This window comes from Natrix helvetica (genome assembly GCF_964273705.1).
Source record: "Natrix helvetica genome assembly, chromosome: 12".
NCBI lineage: Eukaryota > Metazoa > Chordata > Lepidosauria > Squamata > Natricidae > Natrix > Natrix helvetica.
The window spans coordinates 13,422,712-13,442,402 of NC_138556.1; the positions used below are offsets into that span (position 1 = coordinate 13,422,712).

General features: G+C 43.6%; 1 protein-coding gene across 2 annotated transcripts in view; it reads left to right on the plus strand.

Moving 5' to 3' along the window:
• USP8 (ubiquitin specific peptidase 8) overlaps positions 1-19,691 on the plus strand; it is a 33,779-nt gene that overhangs the window by 1,324 nt on the left and 12,764 nt on the right. Inside the window, exons 2-9 of one of the 2 annotated variants that reach the window (XM_081964848.1) lie at positions 1,390-1,554; positions 11,427-11,586; positions 13,454-13,598; positions 14,595-14,680; positions 16,008-16,146; positions 16,811-16,862; positions 18,285-18,429; positions 19,344-19,506. In XM_081964848.1, coding sequence (XP_081820974.1) covers positions 11,483-11,586; positions 13,454-13,598; positions 14,595-14,680; positions 16,008-16,146; positions 16,811-16,862; positions 18,285-18,429; positions 19,344-19,506 — 834 coding nt within the window. In that variant the 5' untranslated portion in view covers positions 1,390-1,554; positions 11,427-11,482. Of the gene's footprint in view, positions 1-1,389; positions 1,555-5,981; positions 6,150-11,426; positions 11,587-13,453; positions 13,599-14,594; positions 14,681-16,007; positions 16,147-16,810; positions 16,863-18,284; positions 18,430-19,343; positions 19,507-19,691 lie in introns of those variants that run through there. The other variant, XM_081964847.1, reaches the window with a different exon arrangement.

Consider the following 19,691-nt stretch of genomic DNA (forward strand, 5'->3'; position numbering starts at 1 on the left):
AGTCCTCAACTTATGACCAGATTTGTAACAGTGTACTGTATTAGATATGTGTATCAGTATTAAGCCATGAGCGGAGAAATAATGAATACGGCTGTACATTTTAATGGTTATTGCGCAAGACATTTGTACCCAGGCGACACACTGTTTAATGCAGGGGTGTCCAAACGGGGGAATTCTGGGAGTTGAAGTCCACAAGTCTTAAAGTTCCCAAGTTTGGACACCCCTGGTTTAATGGAAGATGGATTGTTTGTATTAAAATAAAATTTAAAAAAAACCAAACTTATGACCAGAATTGAGCCCAAAATTAATGTTGCTGTGTTGAGAAATTGGTTAAGTGAGTTTCACCCCATTTTACGATTTTTCTTGCCAGAGTGTGATTTAAGTGAATCACTGCAGTGGTTAAATTATTAGTAACACGGTTGTTAAGTGAATCTGGCTGCCCCTGTTGACTTTGCTTGTCAGACGGTTGCAAAGGGGGACCACGTCACCCCGGGATCTTTCCACCGTCATAAATGTGTCTCAGTTGTCAAGCATCTGAATGCAAATCACATGACCACGGGGATGGTCTTAAGTGTGAAAAATAGCCATCAGTCACTTTTTCAGTGCTGTTGCAATTTTGAAGGGTCACTAAGCGAACTGTTGTAAGTCGAGGACTGCCTATACCGAGGTGTCCAGTCTTCTGGAGCTCTGCTTTATGTCCCTAAGGAGGTCCCTGGTATTATGGTCCATTGCATAGCTGGCCCGATGTCTAGATTAGATTTGATTTTTTTTGTCCAAATATCGACTCTTTCCAAAGAATCCAGATGTGAATTATTAAACATTGCGGGATGTAAACTATTCCAAGTAAAGCTGCCCTTTGCAATTGGTTGCATATTTGGCCTTTTTTTTTGTCCACATATTGAGTCTTTCCCAAGAACCCAGATGTGGGGTTTTTTTTTTAATATTAAACATTGCAGGATGTAAAATATTCCAAATAAAGCTGCCTTTTGCAATTGACCAATGGTGATTTTGTCAATGCAGTTGGTGTTCAAGTGGTTTTGAAATTGCAACCAAGGCTCCTATTTCTCTTGGTACTACCTTCTTTTGCTGTGGTTATTTTACTTCTATATGCAGGCCTTTAAATTTACTGATTTTCTCCAGTTCTTTCGTTTCGACTGTATTGCAATGTCCACTGTCCAGAGATTTTGGCAGATATTTGTCTGCTTGAACTACAAAGCCTCAGCAGTTTAGCTTCCGTTTTCTAGTCACCAGGAGCCAATGCTGACTTGAAAGCACAAAATTATTACAACTATTATAACTATATCATACTGTGCATTGTTTTATATATAAGCTAGGAAATTGTTCCATATTTATCAGATGATATGCTAACAAGTCTTTGTTTTCTTTCAGGCAACTTACTACTTAAGACAAATCTGAAACAATTTGAAGATGAAAAGGTGTTCATTTCTTTACATAAGAGGATCTTGTATTTACTAATGGATCATTTTGGATAAATTCCAAAGGCCATCCAATTCAACGACAGAACAATGACTAATTTACCATGAAGATCCTCAAGTAAGAAAACATATCCCATTACTTGATGTAGGAAAACACCTAGAGTTGACATACTGGATTATATACAGACTTTCTGGGATTTGCAATGTAACCTGAACTTCATTTAAGTCCTATCAGTAGATAAAGATATTCTGGTTAAACAACATATGAAACAGTATACTGTGTTGTGTCTTTATTAAACACAATATTCAGTCTTTATTGGCAGAGGGTATGTGAAGCATGAGTAAGTTAAATTACATGTTCTAATCATGCTTCTTCACAACAACTCACTGATAATTTTATACTGTATTGCATGAATTGTTTGGTTCAAGCCATGCTATATTTGGGATGGGTTAAAACCATTCAAAAATTGATATTTCTTTTTTCTGGTTTAAGCTATCGTAAATTTAGGAATTTTGTGCTACATGACCCATGTTCATTTTAATATTCATTGTCCAGACAGATATCTAAAAATTCAGTGCAAATTCCTAATATGCTCCAGAATCTATTGTGAATATAGCACAGTATATTGTTTTGTGTGTTATTTGTGTAACCAAAATATTTTTGATAACAGAGATAAAAGAAGGGAGAAATGAAATTTATGAATGCCTTTACATTTTCAATGACGAGAAAATCTGAAACGTGAGCAAAAGCTGTACAGATGAGAATTACTAAAACTATATGCTAATGTGTTAAAAAAAAGAGAATTTCCATTTGGGACATTGTTGTGTCCCATTAGTGGCTATCCTTCTATAATAAATTTGCAAGTTTTAACAGAAAAAAAGGTGAGATAAATAATAAAAACTTTCAAGAAGACACTTTTATAGGAAGTTTGAAATTATTAAATCTGATTTCTGAAAAGTTGATTGTTAGGCTGATGCATTTGGATGGAACATAGTGTGTTTAAATGTTGCAATATGAAAAAGTCATTTGGACTCAAAACAGTTACATTAGCAAGCTGAAAGTCAGAATTCCGGGACTGATTTGCAGCTACTGTTATTTTGAGCTCCTAGGGAAAAGATGAAATATAAGTGCTACCAGTAATTATAATAAATATGATCTACACAGTGTATGCCACTGCAGAATAACCTTGAATTAATAAGCCTTTCCCGCCTTAGAATCTACGATCCATTGTTCATTATTTTCTGTCTTTAATAAAACCATATTCTCAAATGTTTACAGGTCTGAATGAAATTGATTTTTAAATCACTTGCCTTCTCTAATTATTACATTCCACTTATTTATTTCTATAGAATACACTCAAGACATTTATTTTTTTCTGAATTTGTGATGACAGTGTGTAAAATCTAGTTTTGCCCCCTCGTTCTGTATTGCGCAGCAGGGGGTCAGTTATATTAGTAGCATTGAATAGATTCACATAGCAAAAATATGATGGGCTGGTTTATGATTTAATATATTGCCTTAATTCAGGCATTTAGATTCATTTAGAAAAACTAATTCAACAAGTCATGGATAGCATGTATAAATATAGTAATATTTTATTGGGGATTTTATGTCATTTGAGTATAATTGCTTAAAGCAAGCAAGATTAGTTACATTCTGTAGTAAAGAATTACAGATTTTTTGTAAGGAGTACTATATTTCACAAACTATAGAATAAATGTGAAGATTAGGGGATATTAATTTCTTACGTTAAAATACTATTAAGAACCAAGTCTCGACCACTGATTTACTAATATTTAAAGTGATCATAAAGGCCTTCTCTCTTCCAGAACCCAATTTTTAATATTGCCCTATTGTGTTTATTGGGAGTTAGATTTATAGTTTTTACTTGGATGGCCTTGTATTGAAGAAACAAAAAAGTTGACAAGGGTGTCCAGTCTTCCATTGTACTGCTCTTCATACGATAAGCAAAATAGACGAGCATCCAGTTTAAATTCCATAACACTCACTAAGTGATCTCGTCTTCCAAGTGTCCTCATTGATTTTGCAATTGAAGGCTATTGTGTATGCGTACAATCAATTTGACATTCCAAAGAGTGTCCTTTGATATGTATAATGACCAGCATATTCATATTTGGCACTTTGAGACCACTCGTTTCATTATTTAAGCGTTATTTTTAAACTGCCCTTCCAAGGTAATTCATAATGCATTAAAGCACAAAGCATCCCCATAGAGGTGCTGTAATTACGTAAATAACTACAGTTGTGAAGTACCAGATCCATCTAGTGTTCCAAGTCATAGTAGCCTCTCATACAAGCACATGCAGATGTTCTGATCCAACTAATCTATTTTGACCAACAGGTAAAACTGCGGTTCCAAACACATAAGGATCCGTGGTCCGGAGTGCTGCTGCTTCCAGCCGGGATATATTCTGCCAGGCCCTCGGCGGTGTCTTTATGCGGGTAGCTCGCCTCCCCACCAGCAGCCAGCTGGAAGCGTAAGCGCAACAGCCGTTGTTGGGGAAGGGACGAAGGGGCGGCGGTTGCCCTTTCTCGCCACTGCCACCCCTTCGCCCCTGGTAACGGCGACTGTTGCGCTGCTGCTTCCAGCCGGGATGCTGGAGGACCTGCTGGCAGGGAAGTGAGCTACCTGCATAAAGACGCCGCTGAGGGACTGGCAGAATATATCCCGGCTAGAAGCGGCAGCACTCCAGGCCACGGATCCTCATCAGAGCGGGCTGGAGCTGTGCAAGTAGCCCGCTTGGGTGGAGAGGGAGGGAAGCCCTTGTCCGTCCTTGCCATTGACGCCCTCTCGCCCCTGGCGGCTGTCACAGTCATGCTTCTGACTGGGATGCTGGAGCAGCCAGAAGAAGGAGAAGCTGCCGTGGGGGAGGTGGCCAGGGCAGACACCGATTGCAAATGCTTCTGGTGCATCTGATGGAACAGGCGGAATGACTACTGGGACCTGTGGTGGCGGCGGCATGGACATAGGCAACACGCCCGGCAGAGGCAGCGGTGGCAACAGCATTGTAGGAGGCGGAGGATAATGCCCAGGGGTTGCCCCAAAACACAGGTCGGGAACATGGTCTCCCATGGCGTCGGCTGGCCAAAGTGTGGGCCTTCACAGGCCGCAATAGAGACAAAGTCTGGGCAGGGTGATCACGAGGCTTGGGACCCGGCGCGGGCCAGCTCAGTACCCCACCAAGAGGAGGAGTTTCCTCTGTTGCCTCTGAAGGCGGTGAGGCACAGCTGCTGTGGATGTAAGTGGAAGGTGCTGGGTCCATTCCCTTCAAAACGGCCGTTATATTTCTCCCTGGGCTCCGTCTCCCGGGCAGGCAGAGCAAGAGCCCAGGGCCAAGCCCATCGGCCACAGCCTCCATTTCCAAGAGCAGGCTGTTCAGTCTCCCCCAGTGCAGTCCGGGAGACAGCAAAGAGCCTCGGGAGGGCAGGGGAGGCTGTTTTTGCCCTCCCCAAGCTCCTTGTAAGCCTCTCGAGCCTGGGGAGGGCGAAAAGCGGGTCTATCACGGCCAAAGGGGGGGATCGCGCACGCATGCACATAGCATTATGAGTATGGCATGCCTGCGTATGACCCCCTCGCGCTCCCCCTGCTTTTGGCACGGGAGCCCCAAAAGGTTCACCATCGCTGCCATAGGTGCCTTTTTTTTTCTTTTTCAAAAGGCAACTAGATGTTCTCATTTTCTTTTTTTCCTAAGGACTGGCTGACTGCAAGGAATATAAATCTTCCCGTTCCCCACCCATTAGTTAGTTTGAAAGCACGTAAAAAATGCAAGTAGAAAAATAGGGAACACCTTTGGTGGGAAGGGAACAGCGTTCTGTACACCTTCGCCATTGAGTCATGCCAGCCACATGACCACGGAGACGTCTTCGGACAGCGCTGGCTCTTCGGCTTTGAAACGGAGATGAGTACCGCCCCCTAGAGTCGGGAATGACTAGCACATATGTGCGAGGGGAACCTTTACCTAAGAAGTTTCTTGGTTGAAAAGGGAAACATTTTCAAAGTAAAACAAATAAACAAAACAGCCCAATTGCCTTTTGGTGGGGTGGGAGAAGCACCTTTGGGATAGTTGGATGGCTTGGTGGTCCTTCCTTCTTACCTTCCACCAAAAGTAGTCCTGAGGCCCCTCCGGGCTGCCTTGAATTTCTAAAACCAAGCCGTAGAAACCAAAAAAGCCCAGGATTGCTAATCGCCATCCAAAAAAACCCGCCTGGCACCCAACCTCAGCAACTGCACCCCAAGCCAACATTTGGAGGCGAGGACACGCAAGCAGGACACCCCAAGCAAGCGGCTGCAAAATCCCAACCCAGAAGAAGGCGATGCCAAGCCAGAGGCCTGGGGGTCTCCAAGGGGCGGCTGAGACTCCATACCCGAAAGAGGCCGCCGCCTTTCCACCGCCGAGCCTCTCCAGGTGCGTCTTGGCGCACCAGCCAAGCAGGGCGCCCTTCTCCCTTGAAAACAACCCAGAGGAGGGCGGCGTCGGCAGGCATCCTCTTGCCCGGCCCGGCCCCCTTTCCGCGGAAGGCCGGCCCGAACGGCGCAGGGGAGGCGATTATCCCCGCCCCGGGCCGCCTCGGCTCAGTTCCGCCTGCCCGGCTATGGCTGCCTAGCGCGTCGGCTGCCCGGCGCTGGGACATGGGCCAGGCCCGGCTGGGAAGGAGGAGGAGGAGGAGGTGGCGACGACGGCTGCGAAGCGGTGAGCGCCGAGGGTCGGCCATCGGCGGCTTCGGGCAGGGCCCGGCTTGGGGGGCGGGCGCCGAGGGTCTCCGGGGCCGGAGTGGCGGCTGAGGCCGAAAGGGGCGGCGGATCTGTCGTCCTCCGCCTCCACGGGTGACCTTGATGAGTCATGGGGGGGCGCATTCACACGTTACGGAACTAGGAGTTTTGGGGAGTGTGGGGAGAGTCACCCTCTGGGCCTTGACAGCCCCAAGTTTGAAGCTCCCGCCGGGCGATTGTTGTTGGTTTTTTTCCCTGGTCTGTACGGGGAGGAGGGTCTCTGCGGCTTTACGCGTGTATAGACTGGCGAGGGGCTGGGTTCACACGATGGGTTGGACCCGGGGGGAAGATCGAAGGGCTGTGCGCGCAGGGAGACTCGTCTCCCCATCCTTTTTCAGGACTTTGGGGGGGGGGGGTGAATGCCGTCCACGTGGTTAGATCACCCTGCGTCGAGTTGGACCGTAGTTTGCCCAGAACCCACTGAACCCAAAAGTGGCTGGTTTTATTTTGGTTTACCTTTTTTTAAAAACAACAACAACAACAACAAACGAAGCTATTCTGTAAACAGTGAGCAATTTGTCCAAGAATTGTCCCAAAGTCCGGCTGTTAAAACATTAACACGTATGCTTTATTTATTAATGTACGACCTTCTTGGATGGCCACGGTGAGTGGGGGAGACTTGTGGCTCTCCACTTCATCGTGGCTTGTAGGTGGCTGAGCCTGCTTGGAAATTATAGTTTAGCAACATCTGGCGGGGCTGGCAGGTCATGTGCAACATATCTGTATAGTGACTGGGAGGCAGGGGCAGTTATGACTTCCTGTGGTGTGTATGTGCTGTGCTATGTGCACATTCTTCCTTTGTGACTTCCTTTGCGCAGGGGGAATGGTGGAGTCTTGTGGAAGTGGCTGGGAGAAAGCAGAAAAGATGCTTGCTCACGCATTTAAATTATGCACTTCTTACAGTCTTTGTGAGGCTGTTTTGTAAGCAAGTTATGCCTGAATTTTAGATGTGTGTAACCAGACGCCAGCCTCTTGGGACTCTTCGCTTTCTATACAAGTAGGAATATGTGAGGTTGCGTTTTTATTTCAGAGAAGATCCGTAGTGGCCGAAGTCATGGCGAAATCCTGAATTAAAATAGTCCGCTGAAACACCAGCGTTGTGTCCGTTAACTGAATACACTCATTTTCTGGGTTCTCACTGGACACTAAATCATATTCTAACCCGCTAGGCTGAGGTTGTATAGACTAGGGGTCGGCAACCTTAAACACTCAAAGAGCCACAAAAGTCCTAATCGGAAGTTCAATTCTGGAGCCAACCGGAAGTCCGATTCCCACACCATAGAGTCTCCTCCTAGCACGGTGTCCTTTTTCCCCTACCTGTCCTAAGCGGAAACCCTACCAATTGTGAAGCTGACCGGTGACAGGGAGCCGCAGCAGAGGGATGAAAGAGCCACATGCGGCTCCCGAGCAAAAGGTTGCCAACCCCTGGTATAAGCAAAGGTGATAGTGAGTTCTAGTCCCTCTTTAGACATGAAAGCCTAAAAGTCTTCCAAAGCTATGGAAAACTTAGAGCCAAGGCACTCTCTCCCAGCCCAACCCACCTCACAGGGTTGTTGTTATGGAGGAAATAGGGAGGGGGGAGGAATAGGTATTAGGTACGTTATTACCTTGACTTATTTATAAGAAATAATAATGGTGGGATATAATAAACAATTATACACAAATAGTTGCATTCCCTTTAGGTTGACTGGTTTAAGCATGTGTGAATGCAGTCAACCTGTATTCATTACAATGGGTAGACATCTATAACAGATAAGTGCAAGCAATAAGCTGGTATTTCCCAATTTATCCCTTTTTTGGCAGTGCTTTGGAGCAAATGTAGTTTTGGAGTACCTAAAGGTAAAGCATAAAACATATGGGCTAGTCGTTCCCGACTCTAGGGGGCGGTGCTCATCTCCGTTTCAAAGACAAAGAGCCAGCGCTGTCCGAAGACATCTCCATGGTCATGTGGCCGGCATGACTCAACGCTGAAGGCACACGGAACTCTGTTACCTTCCCACCAAGTGGTCCCTATTTTTCTACTTGCATTTTTACATGCTTTCGAACTGGTAGGTTGGCAGAAGCTGGGACAAGTAACGGGAGCTCACTCTGTTACGTGGCACTAGGGATTCGAACCGCTGAACTGCCGACCTTTCTGATCGACAAGCTCAGCGTCTTAGCCACTGAGTCACCACATCCCTTCTTAGGGTTGGACCTGAAAGGGGCCATATAGGACAGGCTATGGAAAATAGCAATAATGGTACACTCCTGCTTAGTATTTGAAGCCCCATTTCTCTACCTGTACAGGTAGTTGTCAACTTGCAATGACAGTTGGCACCAGAATTTCCATGGCTAATAAGCAAGGCAGTCCTTAAGTGAGTCACACCTGATTTTACAGCTTTTTCCTCCCCATAGTTAGGTAGCTGCAACTATTGTAAATATGTGCTGGTTGCCAAGTGCCCAAATTTTGTGATGTGACCACGGGAATGTTGTGATGGCCATAAGTGCGAGGACTAGTTGGAAGACATTTTTTTTCATTGTCGTAACTGCAAACAGTCACTAAATTAATGGTCGCAAGTCAAGATTTAGTGGTTCTCCTTCCCAATATAGCATAGTCAATCACAAGGTATTTTGACAATCACATGTAATTGTCTGCTAAATGGAAAATCTATCACTCGTGAAGGTATATAAAGTACAGGCCATAGAAATGAATATGTGTGTTTAAAATAGGTGAAGAGTTTTGGGGCAGTTTTCAGGCCAATGTTTTATGATTATATGCAGTACATATATTTTAGACTGTTTGCATTACAGAGATTTTAAAATCTATTAACCAATACAGTAAATAAGCTTTACATTAAAGTAGCTACCTGTATATCTAAGGCGAAGAAGTCAATACTGTATTATGTCAACAGCCATCACAAAATCTTTATTGATTTGGGATCCAGCTATATTTTTGTCTTTTTTAAAAAAAAAATGTTGTTGTATCCTGAGTACATTTGATTTATCCTAAATAGTGTGTGAAAAAGTCCGATTTTAAAAAACAAACAAACCATTTTACCCCCCCCTCCCCCTCCCCCATGATAACAATGGCTTATTCATAGACTGTTTGAGAAAAAATATTCTTTTTTGGAAAGAAAAATAAGATTATTCTAACCCAGAAGCTGTGACTGCTGTTTTAATGCATTGGGAGAAAAGCTTCTATAAACTGAAATTAGTCTGGGCAAACAATATAGGTATAATAAGTTATTTCTTCTCTTTGAAATAGTCAGCTGCCTGTTCGGGTTTTTTTTTTTATCCATAACTTTATCTCAAGTAACCACTTAGGTTATTTGCACCTCTGAAGTCTGTAGCAAGAATGTTTGTGCAGGAGGGGGAAAAAATAAGTAACAGGAGCAAAGGAAGAAACAGAAAGGAAATATTAACTATTTCCCTGCTGACTAAAAGTCTCAATGTACTGTACAGATAGTCCTCAGCTTAGGACGCAATTGAGCCCAAAATGTACGTTGTTCAGTGAAAAATTGGTTAAGCAAGCTTTGTCCCGTTTTACAACTAACTTACCAATTGCAGTGATTCACTTAACAACGGTGGCAAGAAAGGCTGTGAAATGGGGGCGAAACTCACTCAACAAATATTTCACTTGGCAACAGAAATTTTGGGCTCAGTTGTCATCGTACGTTCAAGATTACCTGTAGTTAACACAGAATGACAGCTTTCCATCTTAATGCTCACCTGATGCAGGGAGTACTGCAGTAATGTTAGTAAAAAGATAAAAATAAGCGTTACGTAACACAGTAAACCTTGAAGGTACCTTTAACGAAGGCTTAAGGTTTCTAGGATACAGAGTCCTTTCGTAATCCATGTTATGAGCTGGAAAACTCCAAAGAAATGTCTTGTCTCTCAACAAATTAAACAAGCAATGTGGGTTTCTGCGTCTGTGTGTGTTAGCAGAGGATATAATACGTCTCAAAGAGAGTTGTAGAAAAATTTCACGGATATTTTTGGAAATAGAGCCTTTTCAACCTAAAATGCTCATTGTTGTAACCTATAGATTATGCAGGGGCACGGTGGCTCAGTGGCTAAGACGCTGAGCTCGTCGATCGGAAAGGTCGGGAGTTCGGCGGTTCGAATCCCTAGCGCTACGTAACGGAGTAAGCTCCCGTTATTTGTCCCAGCTTCTGCCAACCTAGCAGTTCGAAAGCATGTAAAAAATGTAGAAAAATAGGGACCACCTTTGGTGGGAAGGTAACAGTGTTCAGTGCGTCTTCAGCATTTAGTCATGCCGACCACATGACCATGGAGACATCTTTGGACAGCGCTGGCTCTTCGGCTTTGAAACGGAGATGAGCACCGCCCCCTAGAGTCGGGAACGACTAGCACATATGTGCGAGGGGAACCTTTGCCTTTATAGATTATGCATACCTACAAACTGAACTATACAACCTTCTAAGATGATTCCCATATTGTACTTTTATAATGATGCAAGAATATCCGGTCAGCTCTTTATTTGAACAAAAACTTTGTAGTTGAAAACAGCATGTATGGATCTGAATATAATTTTCATTTTCTTTGCCTTATTTTGCTCTGTTTATAACTTCCGGGCTTCTTACTCTTCCGTATTTTATATTTTGTGTTCTGATACAGCCTAATGCGGGGGTGTCAAACTCAAGACCCACGAGCCAGATCCAGTCCGTCCGTGGGGTGCTTAGATCTGGCCCGTGGGGCCGCACTGGAAACAGCGAAGGACTGGTCTCTGGCGCCTCTGCCAAAGGGTTGCAAGAGCCTGTCCTAGCTGAAAAAGGAGCCCACTTGGGCCACAGGCGCCTCCGATATGAGTGACGTCAAGCTGGCCACGCCCACCCTGGGCCCCCGAGGTCAAGCACACCCCTGATGCGGCCCTCAAAGAAATTGAATTTGACACCCCTTGCCTAATGTCTGACTAATCAATAAGGTATTGCTATCCGTATACCTGATCAGAGGTTGTGGCAGGTGTGAAATGCTACCAGTTCGGACCGGTTCGCCCAAACCTCTAGTAAAAAATGCGACCGGTTCATTTGAAACGGAAGTAAAAAAAAAAATGCTACCGGTTTGCCCGAAACTGTAGTTCCAACTATCAGCTGTGCAACACGATTTATATTCGCTAGAAAGCAGGAAAGCAGACTTTTCACCTGTGGCTTGGGGTTTTGTGAGTAAGATTTATTTGGAATCTTTTCTGTTTCAGAAAACAGCAACTGAACTTAAAGGAGACCTTTTAAGGAGACCCTGTAGTCCGTTACCATGCCTACCTTGGCTTCTGCACCTAAAGAACTCTATCTCTGCACTTCGTTGAAAGATCTGAATAAAAAGACCGAAGTAAAACCGGAGAAAACGAGCACGAAGAAGTATGGATGTTTATACCCAAACTCCTATATTTATTTTCCCAATGTTCGCTTGATGGTAGGGATTGAGGGGACTGTGTACTTCTTGGTGGATCATTTAAATTAGTCTCACTGTTTAGAAGGCTTTTGTCGCTGAAATCGTGCACTCAACAAGTTTTATTTATTTATTTTCATTTATAAAATGTATGTGGCTTATTCTCAATGACTCTGGAAGACTTATGGGGAAAAAAAACCTCAGCAACTCTCAGTGTTTTCTGGATCATAATGGACTTTTCTATATACTGTAAATCAGGGGTGGGCTTCAAAAATTTTAGCAAGGGGTTTTCTGCCCAGGTGCTGGATGGGCATGGCCTACTCGGCCTCCTGCACCATGGCAGGGGGCGTGTTTGCCCTCCCCTCGCTCCGGAGGTTTTCTTCGAGTCTCCGGGAGGGCGAAAATGATCTCCCCAGCTTCTGGAGGCCAGAAAGGGGCCCATTTCCAGCCTTCCCAAATTTCCGGTAGGCCCATTTTTCGCCCTCCCTTCTATGTGCGCCCTGCACTTATGTGCATTCAAAATGCACTGCGTGTGGGTTGGGGTGGGCCAGCCAGGAGTGGGATTGGGGGTTCTCCAAACTGCACAGAATCTTAGCTAGAGGTTTTCCCGAACCCCCAGTAGAGAACCCCTGCAATTTCATTTCTGGGTCTTTTTATAGCATTGCTGAGATCTGTTAGACTATCTTAAGACGGGCATCCCTTCCCTGTATGAAATCAAGTTTCCTTCCCTGATTGACGCTGATTCATTCTCTAAAAGCTGCTTCAATTCTTCCTTTGCAAGGAAGAACTGAATCCAGCACACGCTGTGTCACTTCTAATATAATTATTTTACTCTTTCATTCCTATGCGGTACTCCTTAGGAAAAAGCCCAACGTTTTCCCAGGGAGCAAATGCGATGGCATTCACCAAGATTTAAACTTGCAGTGGATTGCGTTATAAATGATTCATGGCCTGTGTTTAAAGTATCAGCATAGAGCCTGGCGGTTTTGGCAGCCGTGACAGAAGAGAATTGAACAAAAGTAGATCAGAAAAACCAAATGGGTGGCTTTTATTAGATGATCATTTTTAATCTTCTTCGGCCTTGAAAACAGTTTTCTTACTTGTTTCTGTAGGCAAGGGTTTGTTCTGACCTAAGCAAAAATCACCATCTTAGTCCCCAAAACCCTCTTTCATTTATACGGGTGTGAATTATGGTCACTCACAGCCCGTAAGGCTTCACAAACAGTCTGTGAAGATTCCAACAGATGCCTGCTCGAGTTGCCACAGTCTTTCAGGGGAATGTTGATAAGCACCCACCTTATCTCCCTTGAAATGCTGCCAGAGGCCTAATTGCCAAATTAATTTTGCAAGGCCAAACTTAGCACAGAGTCAAACAGAGCTTCTCAAAGCTTGAACCGACCAGAGGAACTAAGTGCTTCCTGCAAAAGTTCACATCCTGTTCGCTCCTCTTTTATGTCTTACGGGAAGGACCAGTCATCTCCAAGCCTTACTCCCGAGTCGATCCCTGTTTTCTTAATTGTTCTTGCCTTCTGGCAACTCTGCGCATGCGCACACTGGGAACAGGCTCCCACTGTTCTTCTGCCTTGCTGATGTCAGACTCTGGAGGCAGCAAATAACTACCAGATGGCCTTGGCCCCCTCTCTGCCTCCAACGCAGAGCCCTCATCCGAGCCTTCCGCAGGCTCCAGGACTGGCCTATGTTCCTCCCCAACCTCCTCACTGTCTGAATCTGCTGCCAGCTCCACAGACCACAACAGGGTTGTTGTTGTTTTACAGTGTATATTTGCAGAAGGTAATGCTAGCTTTTGTGATTTCCATTCTTTGCTTCAATTTCAAGTTATGTCCAGAGTGCCGTTAAGATCTTCAAGGCAGCAGAAGAATGCCGGTTGGACAGAGATGAAGAGAAGGCCTATGTACTTTACATGAAATATGTAACTGTGTATAATCTTATTAAAAAGAGACCGGACTTCAGACAGCAGCAAGTATGTATTCAGTTACAAATGCCGTTGTACACTTCGAGAGATCTTTAAGCATTGTGTCAAAGTTTTAAAAGAACCGAAGGAAGGATATCAAACACATGATATATATTGGTAAATGGGCATCCACAAATATATAGGTATCGAAACAGATATAGATCTATAGAGGGGGAGTCAGTCTATATATTTTGGTCCCATTTGTTCATAATTGTAGTGTTTGTCTTGATCCATAAAACACTTTTATTTCGTAGCTCTTCATAGGTTTAAGGTTAGAATACAAGAATTCCAACAAGCCCCCTGATTTCATAGAAACACAGAAAACGGGTGGCAGAAAAAGACTCCGTGGTCCAGCAAGACTCCCTCCTTTGAGTTTTTGTTTATTTACTTTTGCTTCCTTTTTAATTCATTTATTCATAGCATTTTGTTTTTGTCAAGATGATAGAAATATGTTTAACTCAAGCATGTTTCAACTCAGTTATTGATATTTCAAATATATACATATACATACATACATATGGTCCGAATCTCTAGTGCTACATTACAGAGTGAGCTCCCGTTGCTTATCCCAGCTTCTTCCAACCTAGCGGTTCGAAAGCACTTTAAAAAATGCAAGTAGAAAAATAGGGACCACCTTTGGTGGGAAGGCAACAATGTTCCGTGCGCCTTTGCCGTTTAGTGATGCCGGCCACATGACCACGGAGATGTCTTCGGACAGCGCTGGCTCTTCGGCTTTGAAACGGAGATGAGCAGTGCCCCCTAAAGTCGGGAACGACTAGCACATATGTGCGAGGGGAACCTTTATCTTTATGTACATACACACATATACACACACACAGGTTAAAAGAGCAAAACCCTGGTTATTTGCAATGCAAAGGAGAGGACGCACCTGAAGGCAAGGCAGTATGTATCACTTAATAGTTTTGGTCACAGCAGGACTCCCTGTATATATTGGACTCAGGGGGCCAGAGACGAAGTAGTGACTGACGCCTCTTCTAATTTCAGGACTACTTTCATTCACTACTTGGACTAACCAATATCAAAAAGGCTATTGAAGAAGCCGAACAACTTTCAGAGAGTCTTAAGCTCAGGTAGGCCTTTAAAAGCATTAAGGGTTAATCAGTGTATTCTACAGGTTTAGTTTGTGTATTTATCTGTTAGTCACCATGGGGGTATTTTTCCTACAGCCTCATGTTTCCATTTGTCAAGAACTTGGAGACTTTTCAGAACATTAGGGCCATGCCTGGGGGAGGGTCAGCTCTGAGGCAGAGTGCGCAGAACGAGGCCTCTGACTGTATAGAACAAAAGGTTTTAAATTCATGGGCCAGATTGCAAAGGATTTTAGCAACTTTTTTGTGTTCCTCTAAAAATTGCTCTCTTTCGGGGAGATCTTGGTGTTCTCTGAGACCGATAGTTTTATGGTAGCCTAGGTGCTCTCTGAGCTTGGTTGTTTCCTTGCAGAACATTTCATTATCCAACTAGGTAACATTATCAGTGGTAGAAGGAAGTGTGGTTTGCTGTGTGTGTGTGTGTGTGTGTGTGTGTGTGTGTGTGTGTGTTGTATTTGTGCTGATAAATAAATAAAGGGAGACTGCTGGATGGTTTTCTGTAATGAGCCGAAGGACAGAAAGGGGGAGTAGTGAGCTCCCTCCCATATTTGGGCATACCAGGGGTTGTAACACAAATACATATATACATACATACATACACACACACACACACACACACACACACACACACAAACACACACATACATACATAAACACACACATACATACACAAACACACGCATACATACATACACACACAAACACATACATACATACATACATACATACATACACACACACACACACTATTGGCTTGTCCTGTCAGGTGGGAATGTCCTTGATTAGACTGTCAGGAATATCTTTTAAATGCGTTTGATACACTGTCCCTATTTTGAGCATTATGGTGGCGCAGTGGTTAGAGGGCAGTACTGCAGGCTACTTCTGCTGACTGACTGCAATTTGGTAGTTCGAATCTCACCAGGCTCAAGGTTGACTCAGCCTTCCATCCTTCCACGGTCGGTAAAATGAGGACTCGGATTGTTGGGGGCAAGAGGCTGACTCTGTAAACTGCTTAGAGAGGGCTGTAAAAGCACTATGAAGCAGTACATAAGTGATATGGCTATTATGATAAAAAAGATAACACACGAGGACAACTGCCAACCCTTTTTAATTCCATTTCCATTCGAGCTGCTGCTGCTATTTATTTTACCTAGCCTTCACCTTTTGATTACTGTCAAATCTATTTGCCTTCATGCGAACATTTAATTTTAGAAAGGGGATCAATCCTAAACAGGTTGTGTTTAAAAAGTCACACTTGCCACTTGCCATAATGCTTGTGGGGGGCTAAAGAAATGTCTCCTTTAATTAGATATGAAGAAGCAGAAGTGCGAAAAAAACTTGAGGAGAAAGAAAGACAAGAGGAACAGCAGCAGAAAAAACAAGAATTAAAAGACGATGCTAAAACCTCTTCAGAAATATCAACGGACCCCAACGGGAAAAATCAGCTGGTAATTCAGCCATTGTTTATCCCTCTCGTATATTTCTGCTCTACGCCATTTTTTTAAAAAAAAACACTTGTAGAAAAGGAAGGTATTTTTTTTTTTAAAAAAAAACATGTTTAGTCGGATTGATTGCAACGACAAATACGACTTGCAAGGTTGAGAAGGAAATCTGATATTGAGGTTAAATTTGGCATTCCTGAATTATGGAAGCTGAACACCAAACGAACATGTGCGCATGTGCGCGCTCTGGAGCACCGGAAATCCAAAGACCAGCTGGCTGATGCGCGTATGCTTGTTTTTTGGCCATTTTCAGGCTGTTTTTCAGTCTTTTTTGGCTGTTTCTCAGGCCATTTTCCAGCTGTTTTGCAGGCCTGAAAAAGGCCCCAAAACAGCCTGGAAAATGGCCATTTTGGGGCCATTTTCAGGCTGTGAAGACCAGCTGGCCAGCGCGCATGAAGAGCAGCTGGCGACGGCGCGCATGCCCACAGAGGGGACTCTGCGTGCCACCTCTGGCATACATGCCATAGGTTTGCCATCACTGGTACAGACCCAGCTAATGGAGACTCTTATCAGGATGTATTCATAACAATTAAGTCTGGGTGGAAAAATACCACTTCAGGTGCCTTTTTTCTGACATACTATACCTGTTTTTAATGCCGAAATAATGCAGGTCAACGGAGACAAGAAAAATGTGGCAGACAGGAAGGATTCTTCTGAAAAGGGTAAGCATCGTTTCTTCGCCCGTCCTTAAAAAGTAGGGACCACAAGTGAAAGATGTTCAAGAGACATATTTCGGAGAAACATCTTAGATCTCTGATAGCCCCTAAAAGTTGGTGGCTTCCCTTGGGGAAGGAAATACCCACCCCCTTCGTGATTTAGACTGAGATCTCTTTCACAAGATCAACCTCAGAGAGCTCTTTTGCTATAGCAGCAGTGATTTTGATTTCCATACAGCCATGGAAAACAGGAGAAACACATGCATTCCACCATGTGCTCTCAAAATGTCTGTTTAAGACAGGGGTCGGCAACCGTAAGCACTCAAAGAGCCACAAAGGTCCTAACCAGAAGCCCCCCCCCCCCCCCCATTCAATTCTGGAGCCAACTGGAAGTCTCCTCCTAACACTGCATCCTTTTTTGCCTGCCCACCGGAAGTCCGGGTCTCCTCCTAGCGTGGAGTCCTTTTTACTTTGGCCGACAGGGAGCCGCAGAAGAGGGATAAAAGAGCCACATGCGGCTCCAGAGCCGCAGGTTGCTGGACCCCTGGTTTAAAGAGATTTATTCTGCCATTCGTAATGGCTTCCTTGGGTAGATGGTTAGGATCATACTTCTTCTACTACCTGCATGATGAGAGAAGATCATTTTCTTTCCTTTTTTTCCCCCAGTTTCCATGGCTGTAGAAAGCAATTGTAATGTCAGTAATGGAGGAATGGATGAAACGAATGTTTTAGCCTATTTTCACAGTGGGCTTTTTTGAAACTTGGATGGTTTTCTTTATTTTTTAAAAAAAGATCAACGTTCCTATTTTGCTTCTATTTTTGGAATCTCCCCGTGCATTCCCACACCTACCACCCAAGTTTCGATGGTGTGAACACTGCTGATATTTGAAAATTCATGGTGGAAAACTTTGAGATAAAAAACAAATACTGTATAATTCTCAGAATTCCAGTTCCTGCTTCATATTTGTTTCACAGTTTTTAATTATTTGTCCTTGCCAATCATGTAAACTTGTAGCCGTTTTTAATAGTTATTTAGTTACAGACTTAGAGGATAATTCGAACTGCAGAAAATACAATTACTACCAATCTCTTCTATTCTATTCTACTCTACTCTACTCTACTCTACTCTACTCTACTCTACTCTACTCTACTCTACTCTACTCTACTCTACTATACTATACTATACTATACTATATTATATTATATTATATTATATTATATTATATTATTTGTCCAGTGTAAAACTAATGGCTGTTGCCCAAAAGAATCCTGAGTCATACTATGAATAAAACTATACCATTTATTTCGTGGAGGAAGTTCGTAACTCATTGTAAAAACTTAGATCTCGCATTTTTCAAAATTCATTCTTAAAACCGCCTGCTGCCTTTGATTAGTTTTAGTAAATGATTTTTTTTCTGTCTCTTAAAGGAACCATCACCGCCGAGAAACTGTTTACAATGATGATGGATAGAAGCATCAAGGTTATGATCATGGATGCCCGGTGCCTAAAAGATTACCAGGAATCCTGCATTATAAATTCTGTTTGTGTTCCAGAAGAAGCTATCAGTCCTGGGTAGGTAACAAACTTTTCTGATAGCTCCTAAGGCTGCAGAATGCTAAATAGATTACCAGGGATCAAGCCGAGGGTAAAGGAAATGTAAACAGGGATCATTTATTTGCTTGGCCACTCTTAAAGTTTTAAAGTACAAATAATAGTTTTAAAAGTTTTTTTTTTTTTAAGAATGCTTCATTAACCTATGGAACTTTTGGCCATGCGATGTGATGGCCAACCAGTAATAAACTCTTCAGTTGCGTTCATATAGATCCGTGATGGCAAACCTATGGCACGGGTGCCAGAGGTGGCACACAGAGCCCTCTCTGTGGGCAAGCACACCATCACCAGCACCGGAAAATGGCATCAAAACAGCCAAAAACGCCTAAAAAAACAGACCATTTCTAGGCCTTTTTCAGGCCATTTTTGGCCATTTTGGAGGCCACTTTTAGGCTGTTTTTAGTCTGTTTTTGGTGTGAAAATGGCCCAAAAAAATGGCCTAATAACGGCCCCCAAAACCGGCCAAAAACAGTCACGCGCACGCCGGCCAACTGGTCTTCGGGTTTCCAGTTTGGGCACTCGGTATCGAAAAGGTTCGCCCTCACTGATATAGATAGTGGTACAGGTAGTTCTCGACTTACAACCGAAATGGAGCCTTCTTAGTATGGTTGTAAGTCATAACAGTCATAAAGCAGGTCACCCATGCAAGCGACCAGATTTCCCGACCTTTATTTCTGGCAGTTGTGAAAGAGAACCAATGCAGACATTAAGCGAATCCCCCGGTCGTTAAGCAAACCCGTTCTTTCTTTATTCAGAACGTCAAGGATGTTCTTGACTTCCTGCATTCATGGCTCTGTGTCCGATGCCTGGCCAACTCTTACCTTCAACAATAATCATGTTTTCTTGTTTTCTAATTTTGTGGCATCAAAATTCAGCGTCACCGCTAACATGATTGAAGCTAAACTGCCTGACCCTTCAAAGGAGCCGTGGAAAGAGAGGGTCCATGTGGATTATGTTGTCTTGCTAGACTGGTTCAGTTCGGCGAAGGACCTACAATTACGCACAACTTTGCGGAGCCTCAAAGACGCCCTTTTCAAGGTGGGCAAGTCCAGATTTACAATTGGATACTTAGCTTGATATATGAGGAACCCACTCGTGATTATATAGCTGAGGATAGAAATGTTGGAGAACAACTTGTCTCAGCTGGGAGGAGGGGTCAAGCAGGGAATTAGCCTGGACTTGTTACATAAACACAAGAGGCCAAGGTTTCACACACACACACA